This window comes from Pelobates fuscus, chromosome 9 (genome assembly GCF_036172605.1).
Source record: "Pelobates fuscus isolate aPelFus1 chromosome 9, aPelFus1.pri, whole genome shotgun sequence".
NCBI classification, from domain to species: Eukaryota; Metazoa; Chordata; class Amphibia; order Anura; family Pelobatidae; genus Pelobates; species Pelobates fuscus.
The window spans coordinates 22,691,638-22,713,926 of record NC_086325.1 but is presented as its reverse complement, the minus strand read 5'-3'; the positions used below and the strand labels follow the sequence as shown (position 1 = coordinate 22,713,926).

The 22,289-nt window shown below is 41.9% G+C and overlaps 1 protein-coding gene across 1 annotated transcript; it reads left to right on the top strand.

The window, feature by feature from the left end:
- Positions 1-1,164: 1,164 nt before the first annotated feature.
- On the top strand, positions 1,165-20,628 carry PPT2 (palmitoyl-protein thioesterase 2). The gene is made up of 9 exons (XM_063431484.1): positions 1,165-2,067; positions 3,580-3,729; positions 5,535-5,691; positions 6,370-6,465; positions 16,803-16,910; positions 17,048-17,131; positions 17,359-17,443; positions 19,382-19,436; positions 19,543-20,628. The coding sequence occupies exons 1-9, from the start codon at positions 2,053-2,055 to the stop codon at positions 19,684-19,686; spliced, it is 894 nt and encodes a 297-aa protein (XP_063287554.1). The 5' UTR covers positions 1,165-2,052; the 3' UTR covers positions 19,687-20,628.
- The last annotated feature ends 1,661 nt before the right edge of the window (positions 20,629-22,289 follow it).

Genomic DNA, 22,289 nt, shown 5'->3' with positions numbered 1-22,289 from the left:
GTTATACACTCAGACACATTACTGGGAGTATTATTGCTGTGGAGCTCTGTTATACACTCAGACACATTACTGGGAGTATTATTGCCGTGGAGCTCTGTTATACACTCAGGCACATTACTGGGAGTATTATTGCTGTGGAGCTCTGTTATACACTCAGGCACATTACTGGGAATATTATTGCTGTGGAGCTCTGTTATACACTCAGTCACATTACTGGGAGTATTATTGCCGTGGAGCTCTGTTATACACTCAGACACATTACTGGGAGTATTATTGCTGTGGAGCTCTGTTATACACTCAGACACATTACTGGGAGTATTATTGCCGTGGAGCTCTGTTATACACTCAGACACATTACTGGGAGTATTATTGCTGTGGAGCTCTGTTATACACTCAGGCACATTACTGGGAATATTATTGCTGTGGAGCTCTGTTATACACTCAGTCACATTACTGGGAGTATTATTGCCGTGGAGCTCTGTTATACACTCAGACACATTACTGGGAGTATTATTGCTGTGGAGCTCTGTTATACACTCAGACACATTACTGGGAGTATTATTGCCGTGGAGCTCTGTTATACACTCAGACACATTACTGGGAGTGTTATTGCTGTGGAGCTCTGTTATACACTCAGACACATTACTGGGAGTATTATTGCTGTGGAGATCTGTTATACACTCAGACACATTACTGGGAGTATTATTGCTGTGGGGCTCTGTTATACACTCAGACACATTACTGGGAGTATTATTGCTGTGGAGATCTGTTATACACTCAGACACATTGCTGGGAGTATTATTGCTGTGGAGCTCTGTTATCCACTCAGACACATTACTGGGAGTATTATTGCTGTGGAGCTCTGTTATACACTCAGACACATTACTGGGAGTATTATTGCTGTGGAGATCTGTTATACACTCAGGCACATTACTGGGAGTATTATTGCTGTGGAGCTCTGTTATACACTCAGACACACCAACAATATGAAGCTCCTAGAAAGGAGGGGCAGACGGATTTAGGTCTCATATAGGGACTGCCCCTCCTAAATGGGGGCACTTGGTAGGTATTATTTAAGTAAACAAGGCCCACTGCTGTTGCTATGGAAGCTAAATGGTCGCCAAAGAAGTGACGTGTGCAGGAAGGGGCGTGACAAATATTGGGCAAAAGCAGATGTGTAAACAAGAGACAAGAGGAGTGAAAGAGACAGCTCAGGGAAACAGCTGGTGGGAGTCCAGAGACGGCCTGGGAAGATCGAGAGACAGCACAGCTACAGGGAGACAGCTCAGGGCAAGAGCTAGGGAGGGTTCAGAGACAGCTCAGGGAAGCTCTAAATAAAGGCAGAGATATTACAGGAAACAATAGCACATGGAGGGTGGGAGGAGAATGTATTGTAAAGGAAACTAGGGAGATTATATGGCAGCACAGCCCATAGGGAGGGACTGAGACTGCAGATTCAGGAAAAAGACAGCAAAGGAGAGAGACAGCAGAATCAGAATATCAACACAGGAGAGAGACAGCAGAACCAGAAAATCAAAACAGGAGAGAGACAGCAGGATCAGAACATCAACACAGGAGAGAGACAGCAAAACCAGAAAATCAACACAGGAGAGAGACAGCAGAACCAGAAAATCAACACAGGAGAGAGACAGCAGAACCAGAAAATCAACACAGGAGAGAGACAGCAAAACCAGAAAATCAACACAGGAGAGACCTCAATTACAGCAGAAAAGACACATAGAATAAACTCAGAGATCAGACAGCACAGGAGAGAGACTGATGATTTAAGTGTGAGATCAGACAGCAGAGGAGATTAGAGCTAACCACCCTGAGACAATAGAAGGATAACTGCTAGAAGAAGCTGTGCACACAGATTAAGAGGGCTGTGAGGGCTAACACACAGAGAGATAACACTATAGATAAGGGCAGCAATGGGGCCATAGATAACAGGAGAAGGACACTGCTCCCTGGAAACACAAAATGAAACTGCTAATGCAGAGAGACGCTCACTGAACTGATAACCCAAGAGACAGCCAGTGTCTGAAGAGTACGATGGGACAGCAGAAGGTGAGATGTCTCTTTATTGACCAGACTGACTATTTCATCATTAGTCAGTGTCACGTTTTGTTCTATTCACTTTATTGTCTTTTATTACGATTCATTCTCTTTATATTTCTAATTAGAATAGATTTCTTTTTATCCCATTATTTTCCCCTTCCATTTCTCGATTTATTTTAACCTCCTTTTTTCACTATTCCCTTGTCTTTCCCACATTCCTCGTTACTTCCACATTGCACATTACTCTGGGCCCTCTCCCTCTAAAATAAGTGATGGTAATAATGTACAGAATCGTATGGGAAGCTCATTCCGGTTAGGAATGGGTTAATGCAGTGTTGCTGCAGGACTGTCAGGTTAGGAATGGGTTAATGCAGTGTTGCTGCATGACTGTCAGGTTAGGAATGGGTTAATGCAGTGTTTTTGCAGGACTGTCAGGTTAGGAATGGGTTAATGCAGTGTTGTTGCAGGACTGTCAGGCTAGGAATGGGTTAATGCAGTGTTGCTGCAGGACTGTCAGGTTAGGAATGGGTTAATGCAGTGTTGCTGCATGGCTGTCAGGTTAGGAATGGGTTAATGCAGTGTGTTTGCAGGACTGTCAGGTTAGGAATGGGTTGCAGGACTGTCAGGCTAGGAATGGGTTAATGCAGTGTTGCTGCAGGACTGTCAGGTTAGGAATGGGTTAATGCAGTGTTGTTGCAGGACTGTCAGGTTAGGAATGGGTTAATGCAGTGTTGTTGCAGGACTGTCAGGTTAGGAATGGGTTAATGCAGTGTTGCTGCAGGACTGTCGGGTTAGGAATGGGTTAATGCAGTGTTGCTGCAGGACTGTCAGGTTAGGAATGGGTAAATGGAGTGCTACTGCAGGACTGTCAGGTTAGGAATGGGTAATGGAGTGTTGCTGCAGAACTGTCAGGTTAGGAATGGGTTAATGCTGCAGGACTGTCAGGTTAGGAATGGGTTAATGGAGAACAGCTATAGGACTGTCAGGTTAGGAATGGGTTAATGCTGCAGGACTGTCAGGTTAGCAATGGGTTAATGCTGCATGATTGTCAGGCTGAGAATGGGTCAATGGAGTAATATTGCAGAGGGGATAAGGAGATAATAAACTCCAATCTAGTGATGTTTGCATGAGTCGGGTTATATACAGGACATTATTGGGTTAATTGAGTGATGCTATATAAAGGGTTAGTATAGGGTTATGGAAAGAAGCCTCTAGTCTAGCTAGATAGAGAGTCAGGAGAAGCAAAGAATGTTTGGATACTGTGATAATAGAGGGAGAGGGGTAGGGGTGCAGGGGACGCTAGATGGTCGATGGGTTTTGGAGATGAAGGAATGTAATGAGAGGGCAGGTCAGGGTGAAGAGGCCAGTTATACAGTCACACACAATGTTTCATTCAATTGGTCTTGTCACCAGTTTAATATTTGAGGGAGGTGTCACGCGTCCCTGTCATACTGAAGTCTGACATCCTCTTATCACTTCCAGTCCCAGTAACAGCTCTGTTTGTATCTATTCCTCCTGCAGGTTTTGTTCAATATGGCACTGCACATTATCCTGATTCCCCTTCTCCTGTGGCTGGCGGACCCTACCGCCGGTTACAAGCCAATTATTATAGTTCATGGACTGTTTGACAGTTCTGCCAACTTCAAGATCCTGATGGAGTATATCAACAAGGTAAGAGACCGCCGGCGCAGTCTGGGTGCTGGAGATCTTAACGCTTACTGTGGATTTAAAATGATCAGAATCACTGAAATACTGTGAGAGAGGAATAAATATTAATGGTGGCCGTGGTGTGCAATGGATAAGGTAGGTGAGTGTGGTTATCTATGTTAAAAAATAAATAAAATAATAGGGCTGCTGACAGTGGCTATGGTACGTACCAGAGGAATATGGCATTGACTGATCAGGGTAATAATAATTGTGTCTGCCTATTGAATTCGTGGGATTGATTCTTACTATCTGTGAATTGGGTCTCTGAGGTCTGTGTGAGATATTAAAGGGAATAGTGGTTGTGGTACGCACTGAGTAATGCAGGAATGACTGCCTGTGAGTAAGGGGAATTCTGATGGTGGCTGCGTAACTGAAGATGCGGAATAAATTCTTACTGCCCTCTTCACTTACTCTTCCCTTATATTAAATGTACTGGTTTTATTTTAATTGTTTGCTTTGTTTTACCAATTGTACAGCGCTGCTGAATATGTTGGTGCTTTAAATAATTGCGATTTGCGGTTGTATACTGGTTGTGGCTATGGCATCTAGCAGGGTCACTGAGGTCTGTGTGTGAGAAGTGAATACAGGTTGTGGGGTGTAGCAGGGTTATGGGGTGAGTTTGGCTATCTCAGAGAGGATCATACTGTTTGTGAAATGAAGTTGGCTAGCCAGCGAAATAATAGCCACGAAGACATCGAGGGTGATTTTATTTCACATTTGCACCTGTTTTATGTGCTATTTTCTTATATATATACAAGTCTTACAGCCTTTATACGTTGCCAAATGGTTTCTTCTTTGTCTGTAAGGCGCCATGTAATCCGTCTTTCTGACACTTTTTATAGCTATTTACACTTATCGGCTCCTTTCTTTCCTGATATTTTACCATTGATGACATTGACAAAGTTAGACAAATGAGTGATAATAATCGGAAAAGAATAATATTTTTATAATCGGAATAGATTTCTTCAAACAGAAAGGAAAACTGTGAAATCTGGTTATCTGTTTCCGAAAACTGGGCATTCTGACAGTGGTTAAAAAGGCACGTTCATGCACGTCTTTTTTGCACATTGACGATGCCACTATAAAAACAACAAAAAAAGGCACAGGACGAAACTGTTAGAAGGGGAGCAAACTGGAACAATGGGAATATATATTGGCACAAACAGAAAATACGAAGGAATTTGGGTCTAAAAACAGCCACGCCACTTTACCCCTTGTGTGCAGTGAGGGGACTGACCATCTTAACTACAAGCATACAGATAGTGGTTGTGGTATACTAAGGGCAGAATGTACTTGTGGGTAGAACACGCTAATGCTGGCTGTATGCAGTGACTGTTGTCAGTAGCGTGGCTGACGTTTCCACGTTTCCTGTGGGATAGTTATAGAACATATTGACTGGTAAGTATGAGGCTGCTGGTAATATATGGAAAGGGTGAATGTTGGATTGGAAAGGTTTAGAGACATTGAAGTCCAATGAATTAGTCTTGTTTGCCGCAAAGGGAAATGTAAAGTCAGAATGAAACAGGATCCTGATGCAGAAGCAGTGAGGAGGGAATCAGGAGGAAGTGTTAGGAAAAAAGGGAACTCTGAGACCAGACTTGTTTCTGTCTGTGCTTGACTTGTGGTGGTTTGGTGTCTGTGTATGTGATCCCATGTGCGATGGTGGTTGTACTGGACTGAGTGAGGCTACCGCTGCCTGTATAGGTATGTGGTTGGGGATGGCTTTGAGGGGCCTGCCATTGTTTTCACTCTCTGCCTTTTCTAACCAGTCTCACCCTGGAACAAATGTCACCGTCGTGGACCTGTTTGACCACAGACAGAGTTTGGAACCTCTCTGGAAGCAGGTGGAGGGGTTTCGCAAAGTAATCTATCCCATCATGCAGAACGCAGGCAGCGATGGGGTGCACCTTCTCTGCTATTCACAGGGTAGGTACCAACTCAGACAGATCCTGCTTGTGTTCATTGTAGTAGATTATTTACATTATTGTTACTTACATTAACACAAACAATATGATATGGGCTTTGTTTTGTATTTAATCATTCTTTTCTCTTGTGTCTCTGCCTCTCTTGATTCGTTATGTGTTGCCTCTTCCCTCCTCTGTCTCCATCTCACTCCTTCCCACCAGTTCCCATCAAGTGTCTGTCTTGCTTGACTCGTACATTCCTTTCTAATGTCTATACAGGGTGTCTCTCCTGCAGTCTCTCTGTGTCTGTGACAGTTTTCATCCCTTTCTTCCGCTCACATTTCTGTTTATTTCTCACTCACCGTTGTGTATGTCACCTTTTGTAATAGCTCATTCCCATTCCTAACCCTGGAGTCACATCACATGACACAGGAATACCTGTAACACGTGGGAACACACCTGTAATTATACGGTGACATGCACTCAGTATTATGCTGTCAGTGTTTCTGCCCTTACCTGTCACTTGTCGCACGTTTCCCTGTCTTACTGTCTTACAGCGTTTCTCCATTTTACATCCAGGATGGAGCGTAGATTTCTCATCCAGAACCATCTCTGTCTCCTTCACCCCAAATGTTCTTCTTTCCCCGTGGCTCAAATCTCCTGATCTATCAATCTCTCACACGTGGTTTTCTTTCCATAGGTGGATTGATTTGCCGTGGCCTACTGCAGACCATGCCTGATCATAATGTGGACACTTTTATATCTCTGTCCTCCCCGCAGCTAGGGCAGTATGGAGGTAATTATATGTAATATTTATTGTACGCCTAGCGTTCAGATTCCGTTTTAGCTTTCTATTAATATAGACAAACAAGAAACTATTCTATTGTTTCACGTTGGGGGAATTCTTTGGGCCCCATAAATGGCAGCCAGTAGAATTATTTGATTAGCAATTTAATGAGAATATATATATATATTTTTTTTTTTTCGGGGCAGGGGGGGGTATGGGGGGGGAGGCAATATAAGTCTCCAGCTTTCACCATGACCTATGTCAACACCCTTGTATTTCGAAAAATGGATATGACGCACCCTGAAACATTGTGGACATGAGTCAAATGTTGTGTCGCACTTGTCCAATCCACTTCTTTTCAAAGGAAAGCATGAATCCAATGTTCACCTGTGATACGTATTTACAGACGTTCGACATCCTGTTGCAATGCTTGAGGAAGTCGAACATTACATAACAGAGCCTGACTTGGCCGTCGCAATGGAAGCTTCTTCTAGTGGCTGTCAGGAAGATGTTTCTCCTTGCAATTTAAACATTGACGTATCTACAAAACAGCACTATTTCACATTGCGGGACCAAAACGACAGGACTTCTACAGCACCCAGATCACTTCATTGAGATTAAGTGGTTTGAGTGCCTAAAGCCTTCCTTTAAAGGGAAATTATAATGCCAGGAAAACAAACTAGTTTTCCTGGCATTATAGCTTCCCCCTCTGGCAAGGCCACCTACCCCCACCCCAAACCCCATGTGATGCAGAAGGGGTAATAACCCCTTCAGTCACTTACCTGGGTCCAGCGCCGCTGCCCCTCAGCACTGGCACAGCTCCACCCACGCTCCTCCCTCACCGATGTCCGCCAGCAGGGGATACCTAATGCGCATGTACTGCAATGGCTGCGCTCGCATTAGCATCTCCCCATAGGAAAGCATTATTTAATGATTTCCTATGAAGAAAATCGGACGCTGGAGGTCCTCATGCAGAGCGTGAGGACGTTCAGTGTCAGTTTCAGTTCCGGAAGTCCCTCTAGTGGCTGGTAGACGGCCATTAGAGGTGGAGTTAACCCTCAGTGGTAATTATTGCAGTTTATAAAAACTGCAATAATTACCACTGCAGGGTAAAGAGTGATGGGAGTTTGCACCCAGACCACTTCAATGAGCTAAAGTGGTCTGGCTGCCTACAGTGTCCCTTTAAGGATTTATGCATAAATAGGGCTTTTTGTTACCTCCAGGACTTGTAATATGTTTTCTATAGTGGGATGTTATTGAATGAACATCTTAAATAGACATTTGAAGATTTTTAATTTATTTTTACTTGTAATGCCTGGGTGTGTTTTATAATGTCCATCCTATCCGAGAGATGACTGCTTTCTGATTTCTAGTCATCTTACAGACTATCTATAACTGGAACATTAGAGTGAGGGCCTGCTCCCTACGTGTGCTGGGGATGGTTGAATGTGTTAGCATTATTTACGAAAGCTAATTCGGGGTACTGATCGCACAATGGAAGGGTGATAGCAAGCCTCCCTGTTCCCCTGAATGTGCGAATAGCTGGGACACCAAGGAACCGATAATGACACTAGTCTTGACTAAGAAAATATTTTTGTTCTTTGTTTTTTGTTTTTTACAAATTTTAAAATATATATTCTATTTTTTTTTCAATGAATGAAACGTGTGTATCATTGATTTTAAATTAATATAAGTAGATAGAAATGTAAAAATGTTTTGTGGAATTGTGAATTGAAATCTGAATTTTCGTTAAAGGTCAAATTAGCCAAATTTTTGTGGTTGTTTTCGTTTCACTCCAACTATTTTGGACAGGATGTACCGCTGGAAGGAACGGTGTGTTTAAGAACACAGAGGTGCTATGTTTACCATATAGTAACATGTGAACCACTGATGATAAGATTATCCGGTCATGGGTCATATTACCAAGCTCTAAGGTGCTTGTTTACAAAAATATGAACAACTGAACTGCAAAAATTCAGCTAATTTTATATGAGATTTTATCCCAAATTCCAACTAAATGCCTTTCCCTGGCTTACCACCATTCATCACTGTTTGGTGAATGGTGATAACTTCTTATCACTTGTGACCGCTTCCATGGGAGATATTTGCATTGAATTTGTGGAATTTCAGTCCGTTGCTGTTAGTTGTCACAATGCAGAGTCAGCATTATTTTACCAAAGCCAGGATCAGGGGAGGATTTGGAGTGATAAACCCCCAGGGTCACATCCCTGAGAGATTGTGTGCATTTTAACAGCTGTCTAAATAGTTATCTGTAGTGTGTTTGGTCCACTTGGCTCTGGATATTTGTTAACACACCACTTTAGTTTTTATTTAATGAGGATTTGTCACCTAAAAGTAACCATGATTTGCTTCACCCCGGTACATTTATATATTGACTGTTTCCTGGGATGAAAGTGGCAGCTAAGACAAATGGAAACAGACGTCCATTTCTTTTCGGCATAATTTTCAGCATTCCAATATTTGGTTGGTAACTTTTTTAATTTGTTCCCCATACAGGAATCATGAACAGTCATTCATTATCGTTAAATCACTCGCTGCGCAGTTTGTCTATCAGAGAGAAGCCGTTCGGTTTGGTCTCCCAAAATATCAGTCTCTCAGCATTCACTCCCCTTCTTAGTACATAGGTCGGGACACAATGTGTTCTAATTACCTGTATAGCAGCTGGCAGTAACAATTATCAGAGCCCTGTCTCTCGGGAAGAATGGGAGTTAAGGTTTGAGAGGGGGTTAACGTCCGAGTTAGATTACATAGAGTGCTTAGAGTCAAGAGGACTAAACGCTTGATGGGGGTTACAATTGTGGTGTTAGATTATTTATTTTAAATTAATGGGTGTTTAGGGTTATTGGGTTTTATGTATAGAGTTGGGTTACATTTAGAATTGGGGTTAAGTGGGTGTTTATAGTATTATTTAGGGTGGAGTTGGGTTACATTTAGTATTGGGGCTCAGTGAGTGTTTAGTATTATTTAGAGTTGGAGTTGGGTTACATTTAGTATTGGGGTTCAGTGGTCGTTTAGAGTTGGAGTTTGGTTACATTTAGTATTGGGGTTCAGTGGTTGTTTAGAGTTGGAGTTGGGTTACATTTAGTATTGGGGTTCAGTGGTTGTTTAGAGTTGGAGTTGGGTTACATTTAGTATTGGGGTTCAGTGGTTGCTTATAGGGTCATTTAATTCAGAGTTGGAGTTGGGTTACATTTAGTATTGGGGTTCAGTGGTTGTTTAGAGTTGGAGTTGGGTTACATTTAGGATTGGGGTTCAGTGGTCGTTTAGAGTTGGAGTTGGGTTACATTTAGTATTGGGGTTCAGTGGTTGTTTAGAGTTGGAGTTTAGTTACATTTAGTATTGGGGTTCAGTGGTTGCTTATAGGATCATTTAATTCAGAGTTGGAGTTGGGTTACATTTAGTATTAGGGTTCAGTGGTTGTTTAGAGTTGGAGTTGGGTTACATTTAGGATTGGGGTTCAGTGGTTGTTTAGAGTTGGAGTTGGGTTACATTTAGGATTGGGGTTCAGTGGTCGTTTAGAGTTGGAGTTGGGTTACATTTAGGATTGGGGTACACGGGGAGTTCTAGCTGGGATTAAGGTATTGAGTTTTTTCAGGTTTAGGCTTTGAGTGTTTAAATGTGGCACTGAGGAAAGTGTTTATTCAGCTTTTGGAAGGTGTTATATTTAGGGTTATTAAAGAGAGGTGTTTAGGATACATGGAGTCCCAGGAGTTATTTGCGTAGTATCACATCCCTCCCAGTCCCCCTGCTGTGATTGATCGTTGAGCTGCAGGAGCTGTTATTCAGCGTTTCATAACATACTCACAATGTGACTGTAATGGGAGGAACGCTGTGTGTTAGAACTGTTTACTGTATAGTCACATGTGGACTCCTGTAGTATGTCAGAGTAGATTCCAGTTGTCATGTGATAGTTACAAACCCTTAGGTGCTTATTTATAAAAAATATGAATTGACAACAGAACAGTAAAATTGAGTTATTTTTGAAACATTATTAGAGATTTTATAACAATATCATTTCTTCTCCTGGCTTATTGCCATTTACTGCTTAGCGAACAAACCTCTCATCACATGTGGCTGCTTTCATGGGGGATATTTCAGTCGGTTGCTGTTAGTTGTGACATTGCAGAGTCAGCATTATTTATCCCAAGCCGGGATCAGGAGACGATGTGGGATGATCCCTTAAAGTAACCATACTTCACCCCAGGACATTTCTATATTGAACGTTTACTGAGATAAACAGACCGCCAATTGCTCGTCCAGATAATTATCACACCCAATGCTTGCGGCCATCTTTTTCCCATTGTTCCCCATTCAGGAATCAGGAAAGCTCAATCAATCGCCTCAAATGGCATGCTGTGATAGCACTTGCATAAATGGTTACACAGATAGTGCGTGGTTAGATTGTAGTTTGCCCTCAGAATGAGCCATTACCTCTGAAATGACCGGCCTACCTTCCATGGCTTGGCCTTCCTTTAACGGCTAGCAGATTCCCTCATAGTGCTAGCAACATTTCTAGAAAAAGTGTAAAGGAGAAACAATGTTGTTGGTTTTGTTAGTGTGACCTTCCTGAACATTACTGCTTTTGCTAACTAACTGTGAGGCTTACTTGCGGGATACTGATCACATTATTTGGGGCAGCTGCACACCGTATTTGAGTCTAAATTTGTTGGAGTGGAAGCAGGGAAGTATATTTGTAACCTATAGACTTGCTGGTGACTCTGATAGGTATGTACTTCCATATACATTATCCTAAGGGAATTTTAATTTGTCATCCACACCATTTGTAAATGTCATGTTCAGTTCACAATTGCCAAGGAAGATGCAAAGTGTGCCATTAATAAAACTGAGCCACAGTCAGAGCCCCCAATATTAGTTATTAATTATAAGCTGCCCATTATCCTCCAATCACAGAGCTTCTAACTCCTAAAACTCGACTGGATAAGAATTGTCACAGCTTGGCGGTGGCTGGGAATGGCTGTCACCAGTCAGGTTCATTGAGACCCTTCCAAACTCTAACCTGTGGTTATGGAGGTCCGTGTCCCTGCGTTAATTAACATTTTCTTAGTAGGGATGGACATTGCCAAATGACAAAGATAAATTGGTGTCTAAATAGGAAATTGCTAATCTTATATAATCAGATATACAGTAGCTTCCTCTTCCCTTGTAGCTAAAGCACTATTTAAACCCCATTTATTGGGCTTCTATGATCTCCCCACTATTTTGATACAGGACATCTAATGGTGAATCAGTTTTATGAAATCCATAGCACAGGGTTAAATGGTAACTTTCTGTTCCCAGCCCTTTTTATAATGTGATGCTAATACTGTGTATTATAAAATGCCAGCCTATTCCTGGCACACGCCCAGTGCTGTAAGATTGTCACTGCACACTGCATGCTCTGACCTGTACATAAAGAGTATTCTTTTCCTATGTTGGTCTAATAGCGGTAACATCATCCAAACAAAATATTGATCCGCACAGCAGAACGATCGGCTGTGATTTAATAAGCTGAGTGCTGCTGTCCCTCCTTACACACTAACAATATCAGGGCTTTCGGAGAGACAGGGAACGGATAATCACCATAACCATCTCCTATAGCACAATCTATATAGAAAGTAGGAAAATGATGAGGGACTGATTGGATGCAACAAAACCAGACGGCGCTTATTTGAGAGCACACAATGTCACTGTACTTAAAGGGATTACCGGTACATTTATTTCACAATAATAAACAATACCGGTTGCGTGTTTACATGTCTGTGACTCATAACTATTGAATAGAGATCACAGAAGGTGACTATTACTTGTGAACGTCCGATTACTCAGCATATATTCAATTATTTTATCTTGACGTCGTGTTGGCTAATTGAGCAGCCACGTGCCAGGCTTTATGGAATGTCAGATGGAGAATTCATGATATTAACATGCCTTTACGTACACCCTGTTGAAGTTACGCACTCAACTCAGAATTGTAGTCTCAAATGGCAAATTTTACCAGGAAACAGATGATTGTTCGTTTGCGATTCCCTAGTCAAATCTCTACTATTCAAATTTAGTAAATTACATAATTGTGTTATTGTTTAGTTTAATGTATTTTCCAGAAATCCTGGTTTATAAAGGAGAAAGGACAACTCTTACCAGTCCTAGGATGGCATATTTGAGCAGGATATGAAAGTGTTTTTGTATGGGTTTTTTTGGACCCACTTCTGTTGAATTATTAATGATTGGAGGGCCTTTCTTAGTTTGGCTTATAGCATTATGACTGTTTGTATTGAACACATATGGACTGTCCATGGTAAGCAATAGTTATTAATCAGCACAGGGATATGAAGCGTTAAAGCCTCTTGCTGACGCAGCACATATACGTATTGATCTGATATTTCTATTTTTGCAGTTAATGTATCTTTGTTGAAGGGTAAATTCCACAACTTGGAGGATTGTGTTCCAATTTTAGTATTTATTTTATTATTTTTCACTATTTGGTGTATTATTAATCACTGGGTCACTTTTTTCTGTGAATATCAACACTCACTATACGTTTATGGTGTATCACTAATTCAGATTTGGTCTGCTGTGTTTTGTGGAATGCTTTGTTCTATGTGTTTTTAAATTGTTCTCTGGGTTTTAGTATTTTTGTATGTTCTGTTGATGATATAATTATAATATATATATATTTTTTTTATACCTTGACACGTTGTTTATATTGATACACATCTGCATTTAGGGGTTCTAATAATCTGATTTCTTGTGTCACGAGCTATACATGTCTTATCTCAAACGCTTTCAATAACTATCGTTGTGTCACAAGGAAATAATTATGTAACTGTGTGTGTGTGTTTGTCAAAAAGCAGGGCAGGAAAAGGCAGATGTTAAGTTGTAGAACAATAACCCCCACAATGCGAATCACAGTGTGAAATGTGACCTGACCAGATCCTGGGTGCTTAGCTAAGAGGGGAAAAGCTGGAAATAATCCTTCCTCTTACAAGGAAAACCTGCCATTGGTATCATGTAGTAGGAGTACCATCACCGGCTAGTTGGGGGTTATCTAATGAGAGCACTGTGCTGTACAATAGCAGTACCATCACCGACTAGTTAAGGGTTATCTGATGACCGCACTGTGCTGTACAATAGGAGTACCATCACCGGCTAGTTAGGGGTTATCTGATGACCGCACTGTGCTGTACAGCAGGAGTACCATCACTGGCTAGTTAGGGGTTATCTAATGAGAGCACTGTGCTGTACAACAGGAGTACCATCACTGGCTAGTTAGGGGTTATCTGATGAGAGCACTGTGCTGTACAGCAGGAGTACCATCACTGGCTACTTAGGGGTTATCTAATGAGAGCACTGTGCTGTACAATAGGAGTACCATCACCGACTAGTTAGGGGTTATCTGATGACCGCACTGTGCTGTACAATAGGAGTACCATCACCGACTAGTTAGGGGTTATCTGATGATCGCACTGTGCTGTACAGCAGGAGTACCATCACTGGCTAGTTAGGGGTTATCTAATGAGAGCACTGTGCTGTACAATAGGAGTACCATCACTGGCTAGTTAGGGGTTATCTGATGAGAGCACTGTGCTGTACAGCAGGAGTACCATCACTGGCTACTTAGGGGTTATCTAATGAGAGCACTGTGCTGTACAATAGGAGTACCATCACCGACTAGTTAGGGGTTATCTGATGACCGCACTGTGCTGTACAGCAGGAGTACCATCACTGGCTAGTTAGGGGTTATCTGATGAGAGCACTGTGCTGTACAGCAGGAGTACCATCACTGGCTAGTTAGGGGTTATCTAATGAGAGCACTGTGCTGTACAGCAGGAGTACCATCACCGGCTAGTTAGGGGTTATCTGATGACCGCACTGTGCTTTACAGCAGGAGTACCATCACCGGCTAGTTAGGGGTTATCTGGTGAGAGCACTGTGCTATACAATAGGAGTACCATCACTGGCTAGTTAGGGGTTATCTAATGAAAGCACCGTGCTGTACAATAGGAGTACCATCACCGGCTAATTAGGGGTTATCTAATAAGAGCACCGTGCTGTACAATACGAGTACCATCACTGCCTAGTTAGGGGTTATCTGATGAGAGCACTGTACTGTACAGCAGGAGTACCATCACCGACTAGTTAGGGCTTATCTAATGAGAGCACTGTGCTGTACAACAGTAGTACCATCACCGACTAGTTAGGGCTTATCTAATGAGAACACTGTACTGTACAGCAGGAGTACCATAACCGGCTAGTTAGAGGTTATCTGATGAGAGCACCGTGCTGTACAATAGGAGTACCATCACCGTCTAGTTAGGGGTTATCTGATGACCGCACTGTACTGTACAGCAGGAGTGCCATCACCGACTAGTTAGGGCTTATCTAATGAGAGCACCGTGCTGTACAACAGTAGTACCATCACCGGCTAGTTAGGGGTTATCTGATGAGAGTACTGTGCTGTACAGCAGGAGTACCATCACTGGCTAGTTAGGGGTTATCTGATGACTGCACTGTACTGTACAGCAGGAGTACCATCACTGACTAGTTAGGGCTTATCTAATGAGAGCACCGTGCTGTACAATAGGAGTACCATCACCGGCTAGTTAGGGGTTATCTGATGAGAGCACCGTGCTGTACAATAGGAGTACCATCACAGACTAGTTAGGGGTTATCTAATGAGAGAACTGTGCTATACAATAGGAGTACCTTTACCGACTAGTTAGGGGTTATCTGATAAGAACACCATGCTGTACAGCAGGAGTACCATCAGCGGCTAGTTAGGAGTAATCTGATAAGAACACCATGCTGTACAGCAGGAGTACCATCACTGGCTAGTTAGGGGTTATCTGATGAGAGCACTGTGCTGTACAATAGCAGTACCCTCAGCGGCTAGTTAGGGGTAATCTGATGAGAGCACCATGCTGTACACTGGCTAGTTAGGGCTTATCTGGTGAGATAATAGTTCTATTCTAGTATCTAGCAGTACCAGCTAGTTAGGGGTTATATAACGTGGGGGCACTTTACGTCACTTGTGTTCTGATGGATCATCATCTGTTGAGCTGATGTGTGTGTGTGTATAAAATAAACTGACTAGTAACTGGTGTTACTTGAGACTCCAAATTTGCATTCATCATGCAAATACCACTTGCTTCTTAGCGTACCCCACATCTGCCATGCATGAATTAGCTCTGTACTTGCAGATATTTTGTGGTTACATACTGCTTACTCCATAATGTTGTAACAGACACACCAATATGTAGCTTCTCTCATGAAAACCTGAATCAAGCTAAGCATGCAGGCTAGTGGGAGTCAGAGCAGGAGTAACTATAAAGCAACCTTAGGTGGCCACCTATGGTCCAGCATTTGGACAAGGCCCCAGACCATGAATTTGCTTTTGCTCATTCCCCATCCCGCTGTGAAGAATGAAGGTCACCTAACTGGTAAACCACATGGTCCTGTTCTCTGGTTGGAATAGCCCAATTCTGTTAATTTATGTAAGTCGCTTAATATTTAAATGTTTTTATTTTAAATGAATGTAACTATTTACAGCCACAGGATCACAGCTTTCAGTGTAAATCTGACAGGTAAACTACATGTCCCTCAATCAAGGTCTCATGAAATGTACACAGTGCTCACATTGAAAATAAGAGAAGGACCAGGATTGGCTGAGCCGTTTGACCCACTTCCTGGTCTCTGTAGATTCCTTACTATTACTAAGGAGACGAGAGAGATCACAAGATGGTTGTGACTATGTGTCTCCTGCAAGCTGTTATCGATGGGGCATGACAGGGGTTGCCCAAAATAAATGAACAGGAATTTTTAGCAGAAAGGTCACATGAAAGCCGTGTGATTTTAGGAGGGGCAATTCTGTTCCATGAGCCTCGGACACCAAAATAGTTTAGTAACCAAGTGGCTGGCAGAGCCTTTTAACTCTTTACATGCCAATAGAGAGTTTAATGCCGATGGAATAAATAATGGCAGGCAAAAGAAGGGAATTGTCGCTTGTTGTTATTATAATGTATGTATTTAAAAACTGTATTTTATTTTCATTGATTGAGTGATTTATATTTTGTAAATGGCTATAATATGATTTTTTATATATGTCATAATAATGATTACTAATAGCTATTAAAATGTTTTTACATATTGTTACTATTCTCTAATAATAATACTATTTTAAATGCAATAACATTTTATGGCAATACTATTTTCTATTTTCATTTTTTTTAGTTTATTCTAACCCTTTTGAGTCCACTTTTCCTTTAATTGTACTATGTGTGTCTGGTCACATATCCACTGATTAAGATTCTTTAAATGTTCTGCCTCAGACACAGATTACCTGCGTTACCTGTTCCCTCTTTACGTGAAATCCAATCTGTTTCGGTTGTGTTACACACATTACGGACAGACCTACTCAATCTGTAACTTCTGGAACGGTGAGTGACGGGGTTTGCTAGATTGGGTCAGGGTGGGCAATGGGTGCCAGGAGGCAGGGGGTGCTGTGTGTATACCAGCTGGGTACACTGGTACATTTTGTGTAGAATGCTTTGACACTTGTCCCTTCGTTGCACAGACCCTCATCATCACGACCTGTATGTAAACACCAGTGACTACCTCGCACCATTAAACTCTGAGCGGTTGGATCCCAATGCTACAGGTAAAATATCTCACAGCAATATTCTGTCCTTTCTCTTGCACATTAAAATAAAATATATTATGTATACCCGCTTTTAATGTTGGTGAGCATTTACACACGCACGTTTTCTCTGCAAAGGTGGAGGAGTGAACTCCTAACAGAAGATATTACATTTGTATTTTGCCATCATCCTGCTCCTTTGCTCTGAGTGGCTACTCACACATTTTATCCATTCTTCTTTCCATTAGACTGGAAGAAAAATTTTCTGCGCCTCCGCAAGCTTGTCCTCATTGGTGGCCCAGATGATGGTGTAATTACCCCTTGGCAGTCTAGGTATGAGGGAGAAGGATCTGTCACTTTTTATCTCAAGAACAATGTGAAGTGGACGTACCGAGGCTGGAGAGAAGTGGGCAAGGAGGATGAGGCCGAGCGGGTTGCAGCGGGTGTACAGTCATGGAGGATAAAAAAATAAAAGATTGGACTGACCGTGGCCATGGGAAAAGCAGAGAGAGAAGAGGGGAGATAGATTGGGAAGTGAAGAGGGGTAATGGAGGGTGAATCGTATCGCAGAGTTCAGGCGGATGATTTGGGTAAATGAGTGTTGATGTTCTGATGATGGCTGAAATATGAGGTGGTGATGGGGGGTGAGTGAGAGGGAAGAGAGATGCCCGAGAGTAAAGCAGAGGAAAGGAGGGACCGACTGAGATCCACCACAAGATGAGTTTTTTTTTAAACGTAGATCTATAAATAGAAAAGATGTCCTTCTAACATTAAACATCATGATGTGCGGGAGCAGAATGCTTGATTGACCGCGTTAATGTGACACACCACCACTAATTGACCTGACATCTTCATATGGACCTGGGTGGCAGGTTGATAGAAAAGATCGATCTACCTATCAAATCAAAATATCAGTTTCAGCAAATTAAATCTAAATTTCAAGATTGATGTAAAAATAGTCCAGCTATGACTATAGAGTTGGAGAATGTTTGCAAATCTGCAAGTTTTGCTCAAACCTAGAGTTCACTGAATTACCCTGTAAATGATAACTTAAACTACGGCCTAAATCCGATTCTTTCGGATAAGCTTTTCAAATGATATCAATCTGTTAGAAAATCGTTTCAAATTATTTATCGACGGAAGTCTATGGGAATTTATGTAGGTGAATCCTATAAAAAGTTTTTCAAACTGATTGTGATTATTTGAAAAGTTTATTAAGCAGAATTGAAAAGAGGTCTATTATCTTACTGTGTAGATGGCAAGAATGTAAACGCTGCATTCTGGGTTCACACACTGAACGTTGTCTTAATTCTATGTCATTTTCAGCCAATAGCCTAAAGATTGAGCAGATTACTGTAGATAAAAGTATCATTGATCACCCTGAACACAATCCAGAAACCTGACTCTTATTTCTATAGATGGGCCATCAAAGTAAATACCTCCCTTACCAAAGCCTGGAGGCTAGCAAAGAATCATGGGCGTAGTGGTTTTACAACAGCTGTGGATCCTCCCTTTTAACCTTTTATCTGATAAACAGGCCACACCTAGCTCTGAGATCATTCATATCTTATTAATACAAACATGCAGATATACATTTTATAGCAGCAAAAATTGTATATGTTTCTCCCTTAAAAGGACCACTATAGGCACCCAGACCACTTCAGCTCAACGAAGTGGTTTGAATGCCAGGTCTCTCTAGTGTTAACCCTGCAGCTGAAAACATAGCAGTTTCATAGAAACTGCTATGTTTCACTAGGGGTTAATCCAGCTTCTAGTGGCAGTCTCACTGACAGCCGCTAGAGGCGCTTCCGCGATTCTCACTGTGAAAATCACAGGGAGAACACGCTGGACGTCCATAGGAAAGCATTGAGTAATGCTTTTCTATGGGCAGTTTGAATGTGCGCGCGGCTCTTGCTGCGCATGCTCATTCGGTGCTCACGTCGGCAGGAGGAGAGTTCCCCAGTGCCGATTTAGCCCAATGCATCTCTGTGAGGAAAGTTCAGTGGAATGCTAGTACTGCACAGTGTGCAACACTGACCCAAGAAGCACCTGCAGTGGCCATTTGAGTGACTGCCACTGGAGGTGTCCCTAGGCAGCAATGTAAACACTGCCTTTTTTTCTGAAAAGGCAGTGTTTACATGAAAATACCTGCAACGACATACTATACTCACCAGAACAACTAATTAAGCTGTAGTTTTGTGGCTTAGAATATCTCTTAAATTGAGAATCCACCAACTTCTAATACGATGTCTCTTTTTCCCTTTTGAACAGTCACTTTGGATTTTATGATGAGAACGAGACCATCCTGGAGATGAAAGCACAAATGGTTCGTAAAATTCTAAAATAATGGCTCACAATCTGCTCCCTCTCCCTGTGACTCCCTCCCACTATACATCGACTGGATTCTTACTCCTTTCTCTTCTGTCCGCTAGGTTTACCAGGAGGACACCTTCGGACTCCAAACACTGGATTTCCGAGGAGCTATTACCATGTACTGTGTTCCCGGCGTCTTGCACACCATGTGGCACTCTAATGAAACGGTGTTCAACGAGTGCATTGAAAAATGGCTCACCTAAGAGCTTCTGGGCAAATGTACAGCAGTCATGCTCTCAATGTGCCCTACATTCTACTCCCAGTACTTTGTAACATGACAGACGTTCCTTCCCACTCTTACATGAGCTGTACCCCCCATCTCCTGTGAAGTGCTCTGTGTTATGCCTCCTGTCCCCGCACCTTGACCCTGGTGCTGTTGTCTGCATCTGTGCCTCTATGCCTTGGCACAGTCTGTCATTTTCCAGCCTGACCTGGGACGTACCTGAAATATTCAACTCTGAAGAGGAAACTTCAAGGCTTTTAATCCCTAAAATGACATTTTATGGAATATGAAAAAGAAAAACAAGGTCTTTGAAAGGGGAATGATGACTTTTGGATAAGTCTGCACAATGAGGTAGCTTTGTTTTTAAATAATATTTGCCACCTTTTTGGGATTTTCTACTTCTGCGTCTCAAACATCCTTTCCAGAGAAATGAAAGGAAGAGATAGGATTTAAAAGGGGGCACCTTAGAGTCAAACAACTTAGTAGTGTGGGCTAGGAAGTCGTCTAGATGCTATTTAGTTCTTACTCCACATTCGTTTTAATTGGAGGTGTCCTAATATTTTAATAATGATTTTAATCCCCCTGGTACGCCAGCTCTTTCCTGAAGGGGAGTGTGAATTCTCCCCTGTCTGCTGCAATAGTGGCCCTAACAATGCAATTGCCCTCCCAGGTACAGGTTAGTGAGGCGGGAGGGCTGGTAGTGAATTTTTTATTAAACCTTTTTAGGGATATTTATCTATTTGTAATGATGTCAGTCATTCTTCGAAGGCACAAGGGATCACGCTAACTGATTTGAAGAATAGTATTCGCTGTGTTCGGTCAGAGAGAACCTCATGTTTACTACCTGGTATATCATTCTTATAATACTGGTTATGATTTTTTATTTGTGTATGTTGTGTTAAATAAAACATTTCTGCATTAACGCTCCACAAGTGTTTTTTAATCAGGACTGCTCACAAATTCATGGAAATACAGAATTAAAATTGACTAAAAATTTAGAAATAGAATGGATTGTGAATATAGAACAAAGGATGCTGTCACATAGAACAAGAATTCCCCTTACTTCTAGAGCAATGGTTCTCAACCCAGTCCAGGATTTAGAGATTAAATAGTTGTGTCTAAGGTGTTTTTAGAAAAAAAAAAACACTTTAGACACAACTGGGTAATTTTAAATCCTGGACTGGTAGGGGTTACTTGAGGACTGGGTTGGGAACCACTGTTCTAGAGCAAATGTGATGTCCCACCATGTACGGATATATAGCATAACCTCCAGTGCAAGGAGGCCACCTCTCCCAGACTTTCTGCTTTTTCTTGCAAACCGTTGTGACGGTAGCTGTACTTCCTCTGCTGCACATACAAAATATATAAAGCATAAAAAAAGCGAGTTTAATATCGTGTGAAAGACAAATGCCAAGTGAGGATGTAATATTGAAAGATGGCGACGGCAGTGTTATCTGGGTGAATCTCAGGTTAATGGCTTTGTACATACATTTACTGTGAATTGATGACATTTTAAAGGGAATTTCAAATTTTAGGCCGAAATACATGAACTGAAAACGTAACCGACTTGGGGATTTTTAATTTTTTTTTACTTCTGCTATTGTGGACTAACCTTTAAAATGACCTCAAACTCCATTTCAATTCCAAACAATTCACTGCTTAGTGAATAATCCCTTATAAATACAAGTATGCTTTCTTTATTTTTTTTTTATAATTCTTTATTTTTGTTGTGCAGGTGAGTACATAGGATAGTCATACGCCACAACAGCGTGCATTTATATTTGAACATAGGTGAAACAGTGGCATAGAGAATTTGCACATATTTTGTTTTGAAGAGCATATTGATAAGCTAGGCAGTTATGTCTGAACTATAATAAACAGTTTGCTAAGTAACTCGCTTGTTTAAGTGGTAAACAGTAGAGGGTCGGACAGCTAATTCTGTCTCATAACTAAAAGGTAACTTCGCTGATATATCTATAAATCAATGCTTTTTATTTTTCTATTTGGTGCTCGCTTAGACTAGCTGAAACATAAGGCTAAGCTTAGTCTGGCCATAGCATATATGTTAAACGTGAGGTGGCAGACAGATCAGAGAATGCATATAATTAGGCAAAACATTAGAGAATAAAGCAAGAACAACATATTACTAGCCCCCCAAGCCTGCCCGTCTCCATTGCCTGATTAGTTACAGGGCAGTTGATAATTACATGGCATTGTCACCCCTGCTGCTGTAGTAATAGTAAGTGCAGTTGATCTGGACGTGAAATAAAAGTCTCTAGTGCCAAGACAAGTACTCGGTAGGTGTTTGAGTCAGAGGTGATAGTCAGGCACCATGCTAGAGACCAAGTCCCATTCTCCCCCTCGTCCGGCGCCATGCACGGGCAGAGCAAGGTTTCCGAGTTTGTGGACTCTTCGTTAGTCTGGCAGGGTACCTTGGTTCCATGGGTGTTGCAGCTGGAGCCCCTCTGGATTTGCCCGGACTAGCCCTCCTCGCTTGTTGTGAGCCTGAGCTGCGATGTAGCTGCGAGGACTGCATGGAATGTTTCCATGCTGTACCCGGCATATCTCGCCGGACTTGCTTTG